The sequence below is a fragment of the Furipterus horrens genome, unplaced genomic scaffold, assembly GCF_987537825.1.
Source record: "Furipterus horrens unplaced genomic scaffold, mFurHor1.1.pri manual_scaffold_17, whole genome shotgun sequence".
NCBI lineage: Eukaryota > Metazoa > Chordata > Mammalia > Chiroptera > Furipteridae > Furipterus > Furipterus horrens.
In genome coordinates this window covers 78169912-78190432 of record NW_028327187.1, presented here as the reverse complement: position 1 = coordinate 78190432, position 20521 = coordinate 78169912, and the positions used below count along the sequence as shown (strand labels likewise).

Genomic DNA, 20521 nt, shown 5'->3' with positions numbered 1-20521 from the left:
AGCGTTTGTTTGTTTTTTTACCTCTTCCAAATCACTGACTCAATCCTCTGCTTCATCTAATGTACTGTTTATTCCTTCCAGTGTATTATTTATTTCAGATATTGCATTAGTTATTTCTGACTGGTCTTTTTTTGTGGTTTCTAAGTCTTTTCTTCATGCTGTTATGTATCCTTGTAATCATTACTCTAAGCTCTGTATCTGATAAATTGCTTGCCTCCATTTCATTTAGTTCTTCTGGAGAGTTCTCTTGTTCTTTCATTTGGGGCCTGTTTATTTGTCTTCCCATTATGGCTGCCTGTGACTGCCTGGTAAACCTGTTTGGAACTCTCAGTGATTCATAGCTTGTGGCTCCCTCTGATGGGCCTGAGTGTGTGCAGAAAGAACCAAGCTACACACCAAAGCTGGCTTTTACCAGTTCTGGGCCTAGGAGAGGGTCGGCTAAAGTCTCAGAATTCCCAAAGAAAGATCTGCCTCTGCCTGGAGGCCTTCTGTTAGGCTTGATGTCTGAAATAGCTTCCAGCTGTATTCAGCAGCAGAGCTTAAGATCCACAGGATTCCTGTGGGTGGGGCTATTGCTTCCCCTCAGGCTGACGCTGTTTGCAATGGAGTGCTCTGCTTGAGAAAGATAGCTCACTCAGCACAGGGATCCTGTTAGCTATTTCTTAAGTTCTCTCCTTAGACCCACCAACCCCAGATTCTCCTCATGTCTCCAGTCCACTCTGCCCTCCCTCTGTCAGCACCCAGGGTAAGTGGCTACAAATGAAATTTTGTGCCTGGGCCCTTTAAGAGGCTTTCTGAGTTCCAGCTGTCTCTCCCTGGTGGACAGAAACCCTGCTGCTTTTCAATCAACTGTATGTGATTGGGTTCCTTTCTGGCTCTGGTGCTGTAGGCTGGGGAACCAAGCTTGGGGTTTAGATCCCATACTTCTCAGGGGGATCCCCTTGGCTGCTGAAATGTCCCTCTGGAACTTCTGCTGCCACCCATGGGAGCCCAGCCAACTCTTGTGCCTCCTCACTTTCTACCAGTCTGGTATTGGTGTTGTTTCTTTGTAAGTCCTTGGTTATAAGGCTTCTTTCCATCTAGTGCTCATCTGGTTATTCAGGATGATTTTTCTATAATTTAGTTGTAATTCCATTTTGGTCCTAGGAGGAGGTTAGTGTAGCTTCCACCTACTCTTCTACCATCTTGGATCTCTTGACTAGTTATCCATCAGTAAATATTCACTGGGCACCTATTCTATGGCAGACTCTATGCTAAAAACTAGGAAACAATGGCAAACAGTAGCAGACATGTTCCTTGCCTTCATGGAACTCTCTGTTTAGGGAAATGAATGCCATTAATTAAAAAACTCATGCAGACGTGTAATGCCACACTTGTAAATGTTAAAAAGAATAATGCTTTGGTACAAGGGCCTATGATGACTGGATTTGTTTGTATGGGAGGTCAGAAATGGTTTCTGTGAGGAAGTACTGATTGAACTGAAATCTAAAGGGATAAGTAGGAGTTAATGAGATGTAGAAGTAATGGCACATGAGACACAGTGAATAGCATGTGTAAAGACCCCTTTTTGGATAGACCATGGGCTGTGAGAACCAAGGGCAGGTCAAAGTATGTTTGGAACACAAGGAGGGGGCATAGGGTAGTGTAAGGTGAGGCTCAAGAAGTAAGAAGTTGAGGCCAGACCAATTTGCTATTATTTGCCCTTTAATTTGAAGCCTTGGGATTATCTTCCACATAGTATAGATTATAAGTAGAAGTGACTAAACTGAGAATGTGATTACTACATAGATTTTTTTCCCCTACTAGACAAGACAACTTCATGGAAAATTATTTCACTAGCCAACGAGACAACATTTTCCGAAATGTGGAGGTTCTGATTTATGTCTTTGATGTGGAGAGCCGCGAACTGGAAAAAGACATGCACTATTATCAGTCGTGCCTGGAAGCCATTCTGCAGAATTCTCCAGATGCCAAAATCTTTTGCTTGGTGCACAAAATGGATCTGGTACAGGAGGATCAACGGGACCTGGTAAGAAACAGAAAGGGTACTGCAGCAAATGGTGGACATGCTTTGTAAATTTCTTTGGCAGAGGTGTAGGTAAATTTGGGTCATTCTTTTTTCAGGGAAAAAATCTCCACATAAGCTTTCAAAATAAAGTTCCATCATTTGTTTTTTTTTTTAAACACTCATAAACGAATTGTCCATGGTAAGAGAAAGATAGTATTCATTTAAAAAATAATTTTGAGATTTAGGTAAGGAACCTGACCATGTAAAATCACTAGATATGTTTACTCCCCCTGTTTTATTGTCCTTCAAAGCAGGCAGTTACTGTCATGGCTCGATGAAAAAAGGTCACAGCTTCATTAGGTTGACTTAGGAAGTATGCATCAGTTCAAGTGCTAGTCACACTGAGTCGGGCACAATGCCAAATCCCTTATCATTGCACTGATATGATATACTTATCTTCTTTTCTAGCATGGGAGTTAGTACACGTAAATTTAAACCAGAAGCAGAAGAGACACAGTAGAAAGGGCAAACTCCAAGCTAGTTATGAGACCTCCAAGATTGGCAAGTTGCAAATATAGTCTAGCTTTAACTTGCCCGATATAAAATAAGAAAATTGGATTTTAAAGTCTAAGCTGAAAGAGAAGGTCCTCTATTTTCAAGGATAAACATGAGGAAAGCAGTTTTAGAATATGCTGCTGATATACAAGAATATAGTTCCTCTTTGGGTTGGAGCCTAGGAGGCTAAGGATACCCTTTATTTAACTAATGGATATTTTTTGTAATAGTTGTGGTCAGGAATACTCTTGTTTTCATAACTAGTTATAGTATTGCCTTCAGTGTTCCAGTGTTTGGATATGTTTTTATGTTTCTAGGTTAGCTTATAGGCTTTCAAAAACCATGGGCCAGAGTTCTGTATTTGATTCTGAAAACTAATTTGAGTATCTGATCATTTTATTCCTTTCTCTCCCTTTCTCACTAAGTTTTAATTCCATTTTATTTCAGCAGAAAATCCTGTATGTAGCTTGGGGCTTGAGATTGTGAGGGCTTTGATATTGTTCTTGTTGTTGTTTGTTTTGTTTTGTTTCCTTTAAAAAACTCACTTCATTTCCTGGCCCAATTTGTAATAGAAAAACTGAGAGCATCCAACAAATGATTTCATTATGGATTTTTTAATTCTAATTTTAGTGATCAACTTATTGTTTTCTAAATGCTTATACAAATATCTCCAAATATACATTAATTTTCTTTGTGGGATTTTAAACTTCATTAAGAAAAGTATATTCTATTTCATTGAAGATTCAGACTTGGAAGTTTTGAAGTAAAAATGACTAAGGTGCTTCCCTAACTATCCATTTCAAGTAAGATAGATTTTTCTTTCTGTGTATTAGTCAGGGTTTCTTAAGGAAACAGAACCAATAATAAATGTGTGTGTGTGTGTAGATAGGTAGATAGCTAGACAGAAGGAAGGAGTGGGGGAGAGGAATTGATTTATGGGTTTTAAGGAATTGGCTCATGCAGTTGTGAAGACTGGGAAGTCTGCAATCTTTAGGGCAGGCCTATAGGCTAAAGAGGCAGGAAAGAGTACCTGTTGCAGCTTGAGTAGGAAGACAGTCTGGAGGCAGAATTCCTTCTTCCTGCGAATGGCTGTTTTTCCCTTTTAAGTCCTTCAACTATTGCATAAGTTGTACCCACATCAAGAGAGGAATCTGCTTTAAGTCTCCTGATTTAGATATTAATCTCTTCTGAAAAATAACAGCAACATCTAAACTGGTGCTTTACCAAATGTCTGGATACCATGGCCTAGCCAAATTGATACATAAAATTAACTATCATAGTGTGTACATGCGTTCACTACACACTCACCTATTCAGGGAAAATGTGTGTGTATTTGTATAAATAGATATTTTCCATGTGTTTGTGGGCACATACATAGATCCTTATGATGAATAGATATTTGTGTGTTTAGGCTGTTATATCTATATAGCCAACCAAGTACAGTCCATACAGAAATAATATATATGAGTGTATGCATATATGTATGTGGGAGAGACAGGTTAAAGTATTTTGATTTACAAAGTTTGATATGGGATAGTGATTTTAAAATGACCCAGATTAGGTGATTTAGAATGTTAGATATTTTTTTTAAGACTACTCTATATGGTAAATTTTATTTTTTAACCTAGTGCTCTCAGTGAGTACTCAGCACAACCAGCATGGGCCTGAAGAATTCCAGTAGCTGTTGCACTTTTAGACCTGACCTGAAAACATTTTGCCATCCCAGTTTCTGAAGTAACGTACACATTGAAAAATTCTTCTGAAGAAAGAAGAAAGGCTTTCTGTTTAAAATATGCTGAAATAATTATATATCAGATTTTGCAAAGAACTAGGAGAGCTGTATATGTATTCTGATCAGTATGTTGGACTTTTAAATTCAGATTTTCAAAGAGCGAGAAGAAGATCTGAGGCGCTTGTCTCGCCCATTGGAATGTTCTTGTTTCCGAACATCTATCTGGGATGAAACTCTCTATAAGGTGTGTATGTTTATCTGAGTTCCCTCATTTTAGAGCATGAAAAAAAGCTAGAAGGGTATTACTAAAACTTAAAGATTTAAAAGTCTTTCATAGCCATCTAAATACGTTGAATTTTTGAAAAATCTATAATAAATTGTTTGAAAAAGATCAAAGTTAACCTTAAGAGATTTTGGTTTTGATCTTAGATTGGATTGACAATACCTACAAACCACACTGAATTAGCCAATTTGGTCATGATTAATTTGATCCTGATCTTCATGACAGCTGAGGTTGCACTGGCTGTCATCCATTTTTACCTCATTGCTGGTCTCAATACTGGTTGGAGCTGTGTCTAATACTCAGGTACTTCTACAGGATATATGCTAATCTACCTAAGTTTGGATGGCAGTAGAAGAACAATATTTGAGGGAGAGATTGGAGAAGGGAGTCTTAGGATGAGACATGTTATGCCTAGAATTCAGTAGCTTCCACTTTAATGCCAAGTGGTGACTAGCATTCTTTCAACTAGAAAGATAGTTCCCATTGCTATAATGGATACCACACTGCCTACAGCAGTTGTAGAGGTTACAACAATAGCTGTGTTATAGATGAAGCTGAAATTACTTATTGGCACTTAGGTTCCTTATCCTGCTTCCTCCCTTTCTCCTACTGATCTAGTGATTTGAAACACTGGCTCCTTTAGGTCCTCCTGTGGTGAGACCTTTTCTTCAGACTGCTTCTGGTACCTATTGACAAGTCTGACTCTGGATGGGAAAACATCCTTCTATGTCACTGTTAGCTACAGCCTCAGTATCAACTGCCTCTGACAAGTATCTACAACCAGAAGCACAGAAACCTGATTTACCAAGGAGGAAAAAAACAACAACAACATTGGACTTTAAAAATAGCCATTACTTTTATTTTTTAACTAATTATTTTTTTCCCAATATTATGTTGACCCAGCTTCACTCTAATAACAGATAATTTTTGAGATACCTGTCTAGGAAATACTGTTCTAGATTAATTTGGGTCAAATTTTTCTCAAAGCCTTATTCCCAAAGAACAGGTAACCGTGAATAAGGATGGACATGACGCACTGATAAGAACCAACTGCGGTGTGAAGGATGGCAATACATAACACGACCAAAGACATTTGGCTAATCACAACACTGCTGTGAGTGACAATGTCTCTGCTGTGGTTAGCTTTGGTGTCTTCTCCAAGGTAAATTCAGCAGTGACATTAACACCGACCTGGGAACTTGGAACCTGAAACCCCATGCCTAAGTAATAAAACTTAATTGGAACAGAGACATGGCACTACTATCTCTTACATAAATATTGCATTAGAGCTAACTTAAATTTTTATATTAAATTTTATTCTGCAAGCACTCATCACATAGCTGCTTGATGCCGTAGAACAAACAAATGACTAAGACCAGGTTCCTGCCCTCTAGTAGGGGAGAGAAGAACATTATACACCTTACCAGACAAATTAGAGTGAGATTGAAGAAAGAATTATACTGGAAATTCAAACAAAAGAGCCTTAAGAGAATAGAGGGAGGGTGTGGTTAATTTCAAATCTTTTCATTAGTTATACCCCTCTAGATGAAGTCAGTTTTAGGCAAACAGTATACCATTTTAAATTCAGTAATTCATACAACTGAGAATAAATAAGCCTTTTGGAATGACAATGCCACTAATTTCTCTTGTATGTTATCCGATTGAGTGGAGGGGCCATTTGTCTGTGTGACTGATATTTTCACAAAACTGATTCTTAGATGTATGTTAAATATAGCATTCGATTCTGATTTTTAGTGCAATCTTCATTGTTGGATTTAAATATTTGTTGAATGACTGGTTTAGAAGCTGGTTTAGCCAGAGTTTTCAACTTTTCCTAAAATAACATGGTGGAATTGTTATTTTTTATTTGTAATTATCAATAGAAAAAAGATTCTCCAGCATTTTACGAAGTTGAAATTTGTAAAACAAACTCCAGCTGAAGGATAAATATCAAATATTAGCTTCACTTTCTCATTTTATTTGTTTTATATCATATTTGTTATCAGTATTTGGGACTCAGTTATCACCATATTTTTCTGTCCATATGTTGTAGTGTACTTACTCATTTGCAAAGGTCTGGGATTCGCTACCTGTTAGTAATATTACACCATGCTTCTGTTCTGTTAGGCTTGGTCCAGCATTGTTTATCAGCTGATTCCCAATGTTCAGCAGCTGGAAATGAACCTAAGGAATTTTGCTGAAATTATTGAGGCTGATGAAGTGCTTCTATTTGAGAGAGCTACTTTTCTGGTGAGAACTTTCTGCTCTGCAGACATACTTCACACTTACCTTCTTTTACTCAGCAACAGAGAACAACATGTTGCTGCTTTCAGGAAGAACCTTCTTCCCTCTTGCCATTACGTTAGCATGCGTAGCTTTATAAAGTAGTATTTACATTAAATGGCCTGAAAGAAATCCTTTGGTTTGTAGCTCTTTAGTAGTTAGTGAAACTTAGATTTTGTAGGTATGCCTTACTACAGAGTTTAGATTATTTCTGCAAATCGTTCATTTATGTTGAAGTATCCCTGTTTCCTGTTGAATTTTATTATGAAATGAGGGTTACTTCTCTTTTGAGGAAACTTGTATCCACCTCTTTCTCCAAAAGACTCAGTTGAAACTCTTAACATGGAAGAAATGTAATAGTCAACTCAGTGACATAGCTAAGAGTTCAGATGGAGAGGTGGAAGGGAAAAGAGGTATGCTGGTATTTTAATTTTTGTTATAAATTTAACTATATTAGAGTCTACTGTATGTATGGCTCTGAGAGGGGATACAAAAACCAATATTGATAAGTAAAATTTTAAAAAATTGTATTTATTTTTAGAGAGAGGCGAAAGAAGGAGGAAAGAGAGGGAGAGAAACATCGATGTGTCGTTGTCTCTCTCTCGCCCCCAGCTGGGGACCTGGCCCATAACCCAGGCATGTGCCCTGACCGGGAATCGAACCGGTGACCTTTCAGTTAGTAGACTGGTACTCAATTCACTGAGCCACACCAGCCAGAAAAATTTTAAATAACAATAATAGAAACTAATTTGAGATGTCACAAAGCACTGCATAAGTAGTTGCTGATCAGCTTATTAAATGTAACACTTAAGAGCACCTTTTAGTAAATAATTTGTTTCTGAGCTCTACCAATGCTTGGTGATTTTAGACACATTTCTTTTTATTTTTGGTAATTTTTTGAAAATATATTTTACTGATTATATTGTTACAATAGTTCCAATTTTTTCCCCTTTGCTCCCCTCTGTAGACACATTTCTTAATCTCTCTGAGCTTGGTTCCCCTTCTGTAAAATGGACATAATAATATCTATATTATAGGTTCTGGCAAGTGACTCCGTTTTGTTTCCTACTAGAAAATTTTATATCTGTATATTTAGCCTGTAAGAAGTGCTGTCTGGTTTGATTAAATTCTGAAAATGTGAGGGAAAGTATTTTCAGCTGGCATGGGTGTACATCCTGAGTAGGTTCATTTATAAATAGTCAATTCTCAGAAGTCAGAATCTTTTAGTTAAGATTTTAAAATATAATACCAAAAGCCACTTGGTTATGGGCTTCATTAAAATTAAATACATTAAGTATAACTCAAGAACAGCTAAGAATTTTTTATTTTCTTTTCCTTTTTGATTTGTATTTTTTTAAATCAAAGACCATCCTGTGAAATGTTGAAATAAAATGAACATTTAATGATTAAATTAAGTGATTAAGAATAGTAACAAGCCATTAATAGATTATACTTAATGATCTAATAAAACTAACAACATGGTAATGGCTTTTGAAATGGAAAATATTGAAATTATGCATAATGTTGGCAGCATATGGGACATAGGAAAAGCAGGTGCCAAATCTACCCTAAAGTCAGGTGACCAAGAAACTGACTGACAGATGCCTGTCTAGAGGAGTAGCGGAGGGTGATATGACTACATTGCATGTATTTAAAGGGTGTTGTTATTTTTCATAGGTGATTTCTCACTATCAATGTAAAGAGCAGCGTGATGCCCACAGATTTGAGAAGATCAGCAACATTATTAAGCAGTTTAAGCTGAGCTGCAGGTAAGAGATCTTGTGTGATCTGTTTCTCTCTGGAAAAAATTATTGTTATTTTTGAGAGGTTCAAATAAGTATAGTGGATCACACTTCTATATCCAGAATAGTACCTTCAATTGAAAAGAAAGCTTACTTTGAATGGAGCCTACAATTGACTGAGGTAAATGAAAATCATTGTCTTTTAATGTAAACTCAAGTGATACCAAAGAAGCATATGAAAAATATCTAAGCAGAGTACTTTTTTGAGATGTTTGATCTTCTTTGGGAAGAAATAAAAAATGTTCAAGAGAGTTTGAAAAAGAAGAAAGGATAATTTATCCTACCAAATACCAAAATTTTATATAAAACTACAGTAATTAAAATAAGGAGATACTGATTCAGGAATGGTACAAAATAGAGAGTCTAGAAAAGTCTAGTCACGTTGTCTCAGCTTTGATGAAATACAATTTGAGTCTTGGCATTGTGAATATAAGAAGATGGAATGATTGAACATCATAATTTAATAAAGATTTAAGAATCAAAATTCTTGTTTTGGTAAAACTTTGATGCTCAGACAATAGAATAGTATAAGTTGACTTCTTTTATGCCTTAGCATAAAAGGCACTTTGAAACTTTTTGGCATGTTTAATGCTAACATTTTTAAGAAGAAATATTGAATGACCTTCGAATATAATTACCTTGTTTGTTTTCAAAGAAATGGGATTATTTCTTGTATTTAAGTGAAATAAAATTCAAAAGTTAATCTCAATGATAGGAAGATTCAACTTAAAAAACTTCTTAAATATTATAGAAGTATTTTATAAGATGTTTTTAAACATGGATCTAAGTCTAAACCCACTTTCATTCCACAGTAATATCAAGTACTAACTTTTTATTTAATTTTATGTTTTCATTTTTCAATTACAATTGTCCTATTTTTCCCCCATTGCTCCCTGCCACCCAGCCCACCCTTCTACCACAATCATATCCCTCCCCGTTGTCCATATCCATGAGTCATTTATACACGTTCCTTGACTAAACCCTTCCCGCTTCTCTCCCTCCCCCTGCCCCCTATAGACTGTTATTCTGCTCCTTGTCCTATTTAGTTCGTGTGTTTATGTTGTTCTTTAGTTTCCTATATTAGGTGATAATATATGGTATTTTTCGTCCTGTGCCTGGTTTACTTCACTACACATAATTCTCTCTAGTTCCATCCATGTTGTCACAAATGGCAGGAGTTCCTTCTTTCTCTCTGCTGCATAGTATTCCATTGTGTAAATGTACCACTGTTTTTTGATTCACTCATCTACAGATGGGCACTTAGGTTGTTTCCAGCACTTAGCTATTGTAAACAGTGCTGCAATGAACATAGGGGTGCATAAGTTCTTTTGAATTAGGGTTTTAGGATTTTTCGGTATAAGCCTAGCAGTGGAAACACTGGTTCAAAAGGCAGTTTCATTTTTAGTTTTTTCAGGTAATTCCATACTGTTTTTCATAGTGGCTGCACCAGTTTGCATTCCCACCAACAGTGCAGTAGGGTTCCCGTTTCTCCACGTCCTCGCCAGCACTTGTTGTTTGTTGATTTGTTGATGATGGCCATTCTGACTGGTGTAAAGTGGTATCTCATTGTGGTTTTTATTTGCGTCTCTCTGATGGCTAGTGATGTTGAGCATTTTTTCATGTGTCTATGGACCTTCTGTATGTCCTCTTCAGAGAAGTGTTTGTTCAGGTCTTTTGCCCATTTTTTAATTGGGTCATCTATTTTCTTGATGTTCAGTCATATAAGCTCTTTATGTACTTTGGAGATCAGTCCCCTGTCTGAGATATCATTGGCAAATATGTTTTCCCATATGGTTGGTTTCCTTTTCATCTTGCTGATGTTTTCTTTTGCTCAGCAGAAGATCCCTAGTTTGATGTAGTCCCATTTGTTTATTTTTTCCTTTATTTCTCTTGCCTTAGGAGATGTATCCATGAAAATATTGTTACATGGGGTATCTGAAATTTTCCTGCCTATGTTTTCCTCTAGGACTTTTATGGTGTCACGGCTTACATCTTGAGTTTATTCTCATGTGTGGTGTAAGTTGGTGGTTCAGTTTCATATTTTTACACATCCCCGTCCAGTTCTCCTAGCACCATTTGTTGAAGAGGCTCTTCTCACTCCATTTTATGTTCCTTCCTCCTTTATCAAATATTAGTTGACCTTATATTCCTGGATTTATTTCTGGACTCTCTATTCTGTTCCATTGATCTACATATCTGTTCTTATGCCAGTACCAGACTGTTTTGATCACAGTGGCTTTGTAGTATTGTTTGATGTCTCGTATTGTGATTCCTCCTGCTCTGTTCTTCTGTCTCAAGATCGTTTTGGCTATTTGGGGTCTTTTTTGGTTCAATAGAATTTTTGTAGTATTTGTTCTAGGTCTGTGAAATATGTCATTGGTATTTTAGTAAGGATTGCATTGAATCTGTAAATTGCTTTGGGTAGCATGGCCATTTTGATGATGTTGATTCTTCGCATCCAAGAACATGGTATTTGCTTCCATTTATTTGTATCTTCCTTAATTTCTTTCTTCAATGTTATGTAATTTTCAAAGTACAGGTCTTTTATCTTTGGTTAAGTTTATTCCTAGGTACTTCATTTTTCTTGTGGCTATAGTAAACATTATTTTCTTTTTTGCTTCTGTCTCTGATATTTTATTGTTGGTGTACAGAAATGCCTTAGATTTCTGTATATTCACTTTTACCCTGCTATTTTGCCAAATTCGCTAATTATGTCGAGTAGTATTTTTGTGAGTCGATAGGGTTTTTTATGTATACTATCATGTCATCTGCAAATAATAACAGTTTTACTTCCTATTTTCCAATTTGGATGCCTTTTATTTCTTTTTCTTGTCTGATTGCTATGGCTAGAATTTCCAACACTATGTTGAATAGGAGTGGAGAGAGTGGACATCCTTGTCTAGTTCCTGATCTCAGGGGAAATGCTTTCAGTTTTTGTCAATTGAGTATGATGTTGGCTTCAGGTTTCTCGTACATGGCCTTTATTATGTTGAAGTATGCTCCCTCTTTTCCAGCTTCGCTGAGCGTTTTTATTTTAATTGGGTGCAGTACTTTATCAAACACTTTTTCAGCATCTACTGATATAATCATGTGATTTTTGTGTTTCATTTTGTTTAGGTGATGTATTATATTTATTTATTTGCAAATATTAAACTATCCTTGCATCCCTGAGATGAATCCCACTTGATTGTGATGTATGATCTTTTTAATGTGTTGCTGGATCCTGTTTGCCAGTATTTTGTTGAGGGTTTTAGGATCTATGTTCATCCGTGATATTTGCCTGTAGTTTTCTTTCTCTGTTGTGTCTTGACCTGGTTTTGGAATTAGGGTAATACTGGCTTCATAGAAAGAGTTTGAGACTTTTCCCTCTTCTTGGATTTTTTGGAATAGTTCGAGACGGGTAGGAGTTAGTTCTTCCCAAATGTTTTGTAAAATTCACCTGTGAAGCCATGCGGTCCTGGGCTTTTGTGTGCCGGGAGATTTTTTATTACTGTTTCAGTTTCCTTCTTTGTTATTGGTCTGTTGAGAGTTTCTGCTTCTTCTTGATTCAGCTTTGTAAGGTTATGTGTTTCTAGAAATTTGTCCATTCCTTCTAGGTTGTCAGATTTCTTGCCATACAGTTGTTTGTAGTAATTTCTTAAAATCCTTTGTATTTCTGTGATATCAGTCATGATTTCTCCTTTTTCATTTCTGATTTTGTTTATTTGGGTCCTCTCTCTCTTTTTTTTTTTTCTTTTTTTGAGGAGCCTGGCTAAAGGCCTGTCAATTTTATTTATTTTTTGAAAGAATCATCTCCTAGTTTCGTTGATCTTTTGAATTGTTTGTTTAGTCTCTATGTCATTTTATTCTGCTCTGATCTTGATGATTTCCTTCCTTCTTCTTGCCTTGGGCTTTGTTTGTTGTTGTTGTTCTAGTTCTTATAGTTTTAAGGTTAGGTTTTTTATTTGAGATTCTTCTATGCTTTTCAGATAGCCCTGTATTGCTATGAACTTCCCTCTTAGGACTGCTTTTGCTGTGTCCCATAGTTTTTGGACTGTTGAGTGTTCATTATCATTAATTTCCAGAAATTTCTTGACTTCTTCTTCGATGTCATTGTTAACCCATTCATTATTTAATAGCATGTTATTCATTCTCCATGAGTTTGGGTGTCTTTGATTTTTTTCTCTGAGGTTGATTTTTAGTTTCAAGGCATTGTGGTCTGAAAAGATGTTTGATATGATTTCAATTTTCTTGAATTTGTTGAGGCTTGTTTTGTGTCCTATTGTGTGGTCTATCTTTGAAAATGTCCCATGTGCATTTGAAAAGAATGTATATTTTGCTTCTTTTGGGTGAAAAGTTCTATATATATCAGTTAAGTTCATGTGGTTTAGTGTGTTGTTCAATGCCTGTATATCCTTGGTGTTTCTTTGCTTTGAAGATCTGTCTATTGTTGATAATGGAGTGTTAAAGTCCCCTACTATGAGTGTGTTGCTGTTAATATCCTTCTTGTGGTCTTCTAGTATTTTCTTTATGTATTTGGGTGCTCCTATGTTAGGTTCATATGTTTATCATTGTTATATCTTCTTGATAGATTGTTCCCTTTAGTATTATGAAATGTCCTTTGTCTCTCTTTATTGCCCTTGCTGTGAAATCCGTTTTGTCTGAAATGAGTACTGCTACCCCAGCTTTTTTTTCATGTCCGTTTGCTTGGAATATTTTTTTATATCACTTTACTTTCAGTCTATGTCAGTCTTTTGTTTTGAGGTGTGTTTCTTGTAGACAGCAAATATGTGGGTCCTGTTTTCTTATCCATTCCGTTACCCTATGTCTTTTAATTGGAGCATTTAATCCATTTACATTTAAGGTTATTATTGACTTGTATTTATTCCCTTTGTACCTCTGTTCCTCTCCTCTTTTTTCTTAGAACACTTCCTTTAGCATCTCTTGCAATGCTGGTTTGGTGGAGATGTATTCTTTTAGTCTTCCTTTGTCTGAGAAACTTCTTATTTCACCTTCTATTTTGAATGAGAGCCTTGCTAGGTAGAGTATTCTTGGTTGTATGCCTTTGTTTTTCATTGATTTAAATATTTTTGACCATTCCCTCCTGGCTTGTAGTGTTTCTGTTGAGAAATCAGTTGATAGCCTTATCGGAGCTCCCTTGTATGTTATTTGCTGTTTTTCTCTTGCTGCTTTTAGGATTCTCTCTTTGTCTTGGAATGTTGCAATTTTAATTATGATGTGCCTTGGAGTGGGTTTTTTGGGGTTTCTCTTCATTGGGACTCTCTGTGCTTCCTGAACTTGTATAACTTTTTCTCTCATCAGGTTGGGAAAATTTTCTGTCATTACTTCTCCTATAAGCTTTTCTACCCCTTGTTGTTCTTCTTCTCCCTCTTTTATTCCGATGACTCGGATGTTATTTTTCCTCACGCTTTCCTGTAATTCCCTTACATCTTGTTCATATTTCTTCAAGCTTTTTTCATTTTGTTGTATTGTGTGGGGATTTTTTTCTACATTGTCCTCTAACTCACTGATCCAATCCTCTGCTTCGTTTAGCCTGCTTTTGATTGATTCTACTGTGTTTTTCAGTTCAGAGATTGTATTATTCATTTCTTCCTGGTTCTTGTTAATAGTTTCTATGTCCTTTTTTATGCTGCTGTAGATCTCCGTAAGTTCCTCGTAATTTTCTTGGAGCTGTTGGTAACTTCCTTGGAGACTGTCATAGTTGTTTTTAAGGATATCGAGTATATTGAGCTTCTTCACCACCATTGTTTTGAATTCCGTATCTGACATTTCGGCTATATCTATTCCATCTACCTCTCTTTCTGGGGATTCTACTTTTCATTGAGAGGTTGTTTCTGCGTGTTACCATGTTGGATTCTTCTTGTTTGTTTTTGTTTTTGGGGTTTGTCTGCTTTGACTTCCCACCTTTGTGGTATGAGATTCTTTATAGGAGATCTGGGGATTTCAGTGGTACAGCCTCTTTGATCTCCTGAGCCTGATGTTCTTGGGTTACCCTTTACGTCGTTTGTTTATGCTGTCTGGTTATATTTCAGATGCTCTTTGGTGGTATCTTCCCTCTGGCTAGTTGATTGAGAGTCACTCTGTCCACTTTGTTTTGAATTCTTTTGTGGAGATGCTGTTAAAAACAAACACACAGCCGAGGCAGGAGACCCACACCCTCAAATATATCCCCCACCCTCTATCCCGCTATCGTCAGCCAATGAGTCAGTATTAATATAAATGTAGAGAAGTTAGGGCTTTTATACTATAGGAAGAATAGATAAGAGTTGTTTTTAAAGAGGAAAGATATGATTTTTGAGAGAGGGTATGATAGATTAGTAATAGTAGTAAGTAGTGTCGAGACTATGCAAGACAGTAGGTAATATTTACATTGTATGTTAATAATAATAAAAGAAAAATAGGGAAGAATGCAGAATATAGTAAGAAAGTGGAATTTATAGTATTAGATTTATATAATAGTTATAGTCTGTTTATTTAGTGTGAAAGGGAGGCTAAACAGAACAGACAAACAAAAATTAAGGAGGAAGAATGAGAAGGAGAGATCGTATGAAACAAATTATAGAGATAGTTTAAAAAAAATTTTTAAATAAAAGTAAAAATTAAAATGAAAATAAAATATAAGAAATTTAAAAAAATTAAAGTAAAATAAAATAAAAATAAAAAACCTAAAATAGAAATAAAAGTTTAAAAAAATAAATAAAAATTTAAAAATATATATATTCAAAAGGAAAGTTTTTACTCAGTTCAGTCTTTGTGTGTCATCTTCTTTTTCTGGATCCACAGCTGGTCTAATGAGGCGGGCCAGAGGTTCTTGACCTTTGCAGGTTTGGCGCCTGTTTGGAGACGGCCCAGGTGTTCGTGCGTGTGCAAGGCGGCCTGCGCGCTAGCTTCAGGCCTGCCGAGCCACGCCCCAGGAGTTGGTCTCTTGCCACTTGAGGTGGGGTCCCGGACACTTGTGCACGGTGGAAGTGAGTGTCCGTTAGTCACTGAGTCACCATCGCCCCCCGTTCCTGTGCAGCCGCCCCGCTGTTCCTGCACCGCAGCTGCCCACCGTTCCCGCAGTCGTCTATGTGGGCACGAGCAGAGCCCCCTCAAGGGGTCTGGGCTCTGGCCTGGTGGCCACTGGGGCTGGCCAGGGGTGTCTTCCCACAGTCTTCTGCGTGCCTAGCAGGCCCTCCCTGTGCCCGTTGGGGCACTGATCTTATGTCTGTTGGTGCGTGTCCAAGGGGCACCCAGATGCGTGGCCGCTGACCAGGTTGCGCGCCTCGGCCAGTGTACCAGGGCACTTCTCTGTGCGCGCCTGTGCTATCCAAGGGGACGGTTGGGGAGTGGGCAAGCGGTCTTCTGTGCCCGCGCTCCTCAAGAATGTCCTATCACCCCCAAACTTTCCTCCCCTCTCCGCAGTACACAAGAGAAAAAAATAATGGAAAATCATGTTCTCACATGCACAGCAGTACGCTGTTTCTTGTCTTTCAGCGCCAGATGCCACCTGGCCCAGTCCTGGCTCTGCCAGCGGGCAGAGATCCACTCTCCTCCCAATTCCTCTCTGTGGTCACTAAAAAGTCTTTGTGTACTTCCAGCCACAGCTCAGGGAGCCACCCCAGTCAGAAATCCCGTCTCGTCCCTTTTTCCTCCGCTACCCTCACCAAACAGGTCGCTCCCAGATGGTTTTCTCTACCTTAGCAGTGCCACAGTTCGACTCCTGCCAGTGTCCAGCTGCTCACGGAGATGTTCTGTCTGCAATTAGCCCAAACTACAGACGGCTCTCAGGAGCCTGAAAGCGCAGCTTCCCCTCACTCCTCCGCCATCTTCTCTCTTTCAAGTCCTAACTTTTTTTAAGTCCACATCTCATTTATTCTTTTTTTTTTAGTATATTTTATTTATTATGTTGTTACAGAAGTCCCAATTTTTTTCCCTTTGCTTCCCTCTGCTCAGTATCCCCCTTTCCCTCCAGCAATCCCATATCAGTTCTTTGGCTTCACCCTTTTCTACATTATTATTAACTCCTTGCTATCTGTTTTGTACCAACCAATTATGCTTCTTAATCCCTGTACCATTTCCCCATTTCTCCCCCTTTTCCCTCCCAGCTGATAACCCTCCAGATGATCCCCATACCTATGATTCTGTTCCTATTCTGGTTTGCTTAGTTTTATTTTGTTTTTAGTTTTTAGATTCAGTTGTTGATAGTTGTGAGTTTCTTGTCATTTTAATGTTCATAGTGTTGATCTTCTTTTTCTTAAGTAAGTCCCTTTGACATTTCATATAATAATGGCTTGGTGGTGATGAGCTCCTTTAGCTTTTCCTCATCTGGGAAGCACTTTCTCTTCCCTTCCATTCTAAATGATAGCTTTGCTAGATAAAGTAGTCTCGGTTGTAGGTCCTTGTTTTTCATCATATTGAATACTTTTTGCCAGTCCCTGCTTGCCTCCAAAGTTTCTTTTGAGAAATCAGCTGATAGTCTTATAGGCAACCCTTTGTAGTTAACTCTGCTTTTTTTTTCTTTTTTTCTGCTTTTAATATCCTCTCTTAATCTTTAACCTTTGGCATTTTAATTATGATGTGTCTTGGTGTGGTCCTCTTTGGGTCTAGCTTCTTTGGGACTCTCTGTGCTTCCTGGACTAGTATGCCTATTTCCTTCACCAAATTTGGGAAGTTTTCCTTCATTAATTTTTCACATAAGCTTTTGATTTCTTGCTCTTCCTTTTCTCCTTCTGGCAACCCTATGATTTGGATGTTGGCACATTTAAGTTGTCCTAGAGGTTCCTAAGCCTCTCCTCATTTTTCCAATTCTTGTATCCTCATTTTGTACCGGTTGACTCTTTCTTTCTTCCTTATATTCCAAATTATTGATTTGAACCGCCGTTTCCTTCCCTTCACCATTGGTTTTGTGTAGATTTTCCTTTATTTCATTTAGCATAGCCTTCACTTCTTCTTTTATACATTTGTCATACTTAAGCATATCTGTCAAGCCTGTGAGCATCTTTATCACCAGTGTTTTGAACTCTATGTCTATTTCATTGGCTAGCTCCTCATCACTTAGTTCTCCCACTGGAATCTTGATCCGGTCCCTCTTTTGGGCCATACTTCTCTGTCTCCTCATCTCGACTGGCTCCTGTGTTTGTTTGCCTCTATGTCTTAGGTAGAGATGTTGCACTTGTTACGTTTAAGGGGCAGAGCCTTTGGTATTCGTCAGTACGGGCGACCCATTTCACCACGTTGTGGTGCTGTATGTGGTGGAGGGGTCTGAGAGGGAACAATGCTGCTTGCTCAGCACTTGCCCCTTTTCCAGGCACTTCTCCCACTTCTGTATGGGACTGGCATCCCTCTAGCTGTTGACCTTGCTGTTGTTCCCAGAGTGGGTGGGTCTGCAGACGTTCTAGGACCATGGGGACCCTTTAAACAAGCGGACTCTTCTGAGAGACTGGCAGTTTCTTCCTCCGACCCAACCTCCACTGGCCTGCACAGTCAGAAGCAATGAGGCTTTATTTTCTCCAATGCTGAAACCGTGAGCCGTGTGGTCCACTCTGGTGTTAGGCACGGTCCCTGGGTGTCCCTCTCTACTTTTAAAAACATGTGACTGCACTTTCCATCGGCCTGCTGCCACTGCCGCTGCTGCCACCACCACACCGCGTCCTCTTCACCCTGGTTCCGCCCCTCCTACCTGTCTGGATGAGTATTTCTTCTTTGTATCTTTGTTGGACTTCCATGCAGCTAGATTTTCTGGAACCTCTGGTTGTCTCTAATTTTAAGGTAGTTGTATTCCTTCTTAGTTGTGGAGGGAGACACAGCATGTCTGTCTAGGCCTCCATCTTGGCTGGAAGTCCTAACTCTCTAAGTCACTTTCCATAACATGTTAAATTTAGCATTAGAGTTTCCTTGGAAAACAGTGGAGTTAGTGATTAACTGTCATAATCAACTGGTGAATTGACATATAATGCTATGAAAATGTTTAACCTAAAAGATAAGAATCTCTTACATTGCTATTATTTTATGTTCTTTTTTCTTTTGTCTTTTCTCCCATAGCAAGCTGGCTGCCTCTTTTCAGAGCATGGAAGTCAGGAACTCTAACTTTGCTGCTTTCATTGATATCTTTACATCCAATACTTATGTGATGGTTGTGATGTCTGATCCATCCATTCGTAAGTTTAAACTTAGGAGACATAGGTTCAAAGCCATATGTTTATTAAACCAGTTGTCCTAGAGGTAGTACTTTATTAGATATTAAAAAATTATTTTGAAGTGAGGATGGTTGCACAACAGTGGAACATATTTAAGGCCACTGACCTGTACATTTATAAATGGTTAAATTGGTAAATTTCTTGTTATGTTTATTTTACCAGAGAAAAACTATCTTAGTACTAGTAATAAATATTTTTCTATTTAATAATTATATTTTGAAGTTTAAAAATAATTTAGGCTTTAGGGTATTACATTTTGTTCTTGGGAACTTCAGAAATCAAGGAACTGAATCTAGGGATTTAAAAGAAAAGAGAACCCAAATGTATGATTTATGCTGTATATAGCATAGATTTTAAAAGACTAGTCAGTCTATGCTCTTAACTATTAAATATTGAACCGTTTTACATGTCTTTGTATATTTCTAGGTATCATAATAGCCATATCCATCTCAACCATTGAAATAAAGGTTCTAACAGTATTTTCAGGATGTTCCCAGAAGTGTAAATTATCTCTGATCCACTGGCTTTTACTATCTTAGGTTAATATTAAAATATAAGATAATGGGTTTTATACTGTTAGCCTGCAAATAAAAGATTTTGAAAATTTATGTTGAAACTTTTGTGTTTAAAATATAAACACATCTACTTTTTCAGAAAAATTAAACCCTGGTTAACTTGGGGCTTCCTTTTCCTGTGTGCTGTCTGTGACATACTATGTAGAGGGATTTGGCTCTCTTTTGTTTGCTTATTTGTTTTTATTAGTCAGACATTCCTTTGACTGACTGTATTTATTTTGTTGGATATCTCCCCTACCCTCAGCTTCTGCAGCTACTCTGATCAACATCCGTAATGCCAGGAAACACTTTGAGAAGCTGGAAAGAGTGGATGGACCAAAGCAGTGTCTTCTCATGCGCTAAACATTGCCAAAAGTTGCTTCAGAAAAAAGTTGAAATACTGTTTCTTAATCTTAATGTCGTATTTGTGTATGTAGGCTCTGAAATGTTATGATGCTTACCACTTCTGTATTTCTTCCCTATAGTCCACAGTGTTGTCGTTTAACCTTGAATGCTGTTTACTCAAATAGCCAGTGAGAAATTAGATGAGCTGTCCATAAAGTTGGTGTGATGTTAAAGTAGGTGATGTGTGTACATGTTCTGATAATAAGGTTCTAATAGTGTGTTCTGATAAACTGGTTCCAATAATTATGTGTGCCAAAGCCTCTTCCAACATTGTCTTGTATTCCTTATCAGATAGTGACCTAGAAGTTTGGAATATTACTGTTTTCTCAGCATGCATTAAAAATATTCCTTAACTCCAATTGTAAATAAACTTTTGCTGTTAGGGATTTCATTGTCTGTTTTTATTTTCCTTATTTATATGTTTTCCCTAAGATAGAGCAAGTTAATTTCACAGTTATCCTCAGGGAAGGGGACCTATTTGTTGGGAAATGGTACAAAATAAAGTTTGATGTGAAGGATGGAGCCTGATTATAGTCTTAAATCTAGGCAGAAGAGTTTAGATGTAATGGGTTAGGAAACAGGAAACCATCGTAGGCTTTTTGAGGAGGGGAGTTACATGAAAATAATTGTGAAAGAAAATCAAATTAGACTATATGGGCTGACTGATGGCAGTTGGGGAAGCTCTGATAGTAATCCAGGCCTGAGGTCTGTTAAAAGCCTC

The 20521-nt window shown here is 37.6% G+C and overlaps 1 protein-coding gene across 3 annotated transcripts in view; it reads left to right on the top strand.

Moving 5' to 3' along the window:
• Positions 1 to 20179, top strand: part of RRAGB (Ras related GTP binding B) — a 53200-nt gene extending 33021 nt beyond the window's left edge. For 2 of the 3 annotated variants that reach the window (XM_090264742.1, XM_090264744.1), the window contains exons 6-11: positions 1807 to 2029; positions 4444 to 4539; positions 6706 to 6828; positions 8539 to 8630; positions 18687 to 18802; positions 19661 to 20179. In XM_090264742.1, the coding sequence (XP_090120868.1) occupies positions 1807 to 2029; positions 4444 to 4539; positions 6706 to 6828; positions 8539 to 8630; positions 18687 to 18802; positions 19661 to 19758 (748 nt within the window). In that variant the 3' untranslated portion in view covers positions 19759 to 20179. The remainder of the gene's footprint in view (positions 1 to 1806; positions 2030 to 4443; positions 4540 to 6705; positions 6829 to 8538; positions 8631 to 18686; positions 18803 to 19660) is intronic. The other variant, XM_090264743.1, reaches the window with a different exon arrangement.
• The last annotated feature ends 342 nt before the right edge of the window (positions 20180 to 20521 follow it).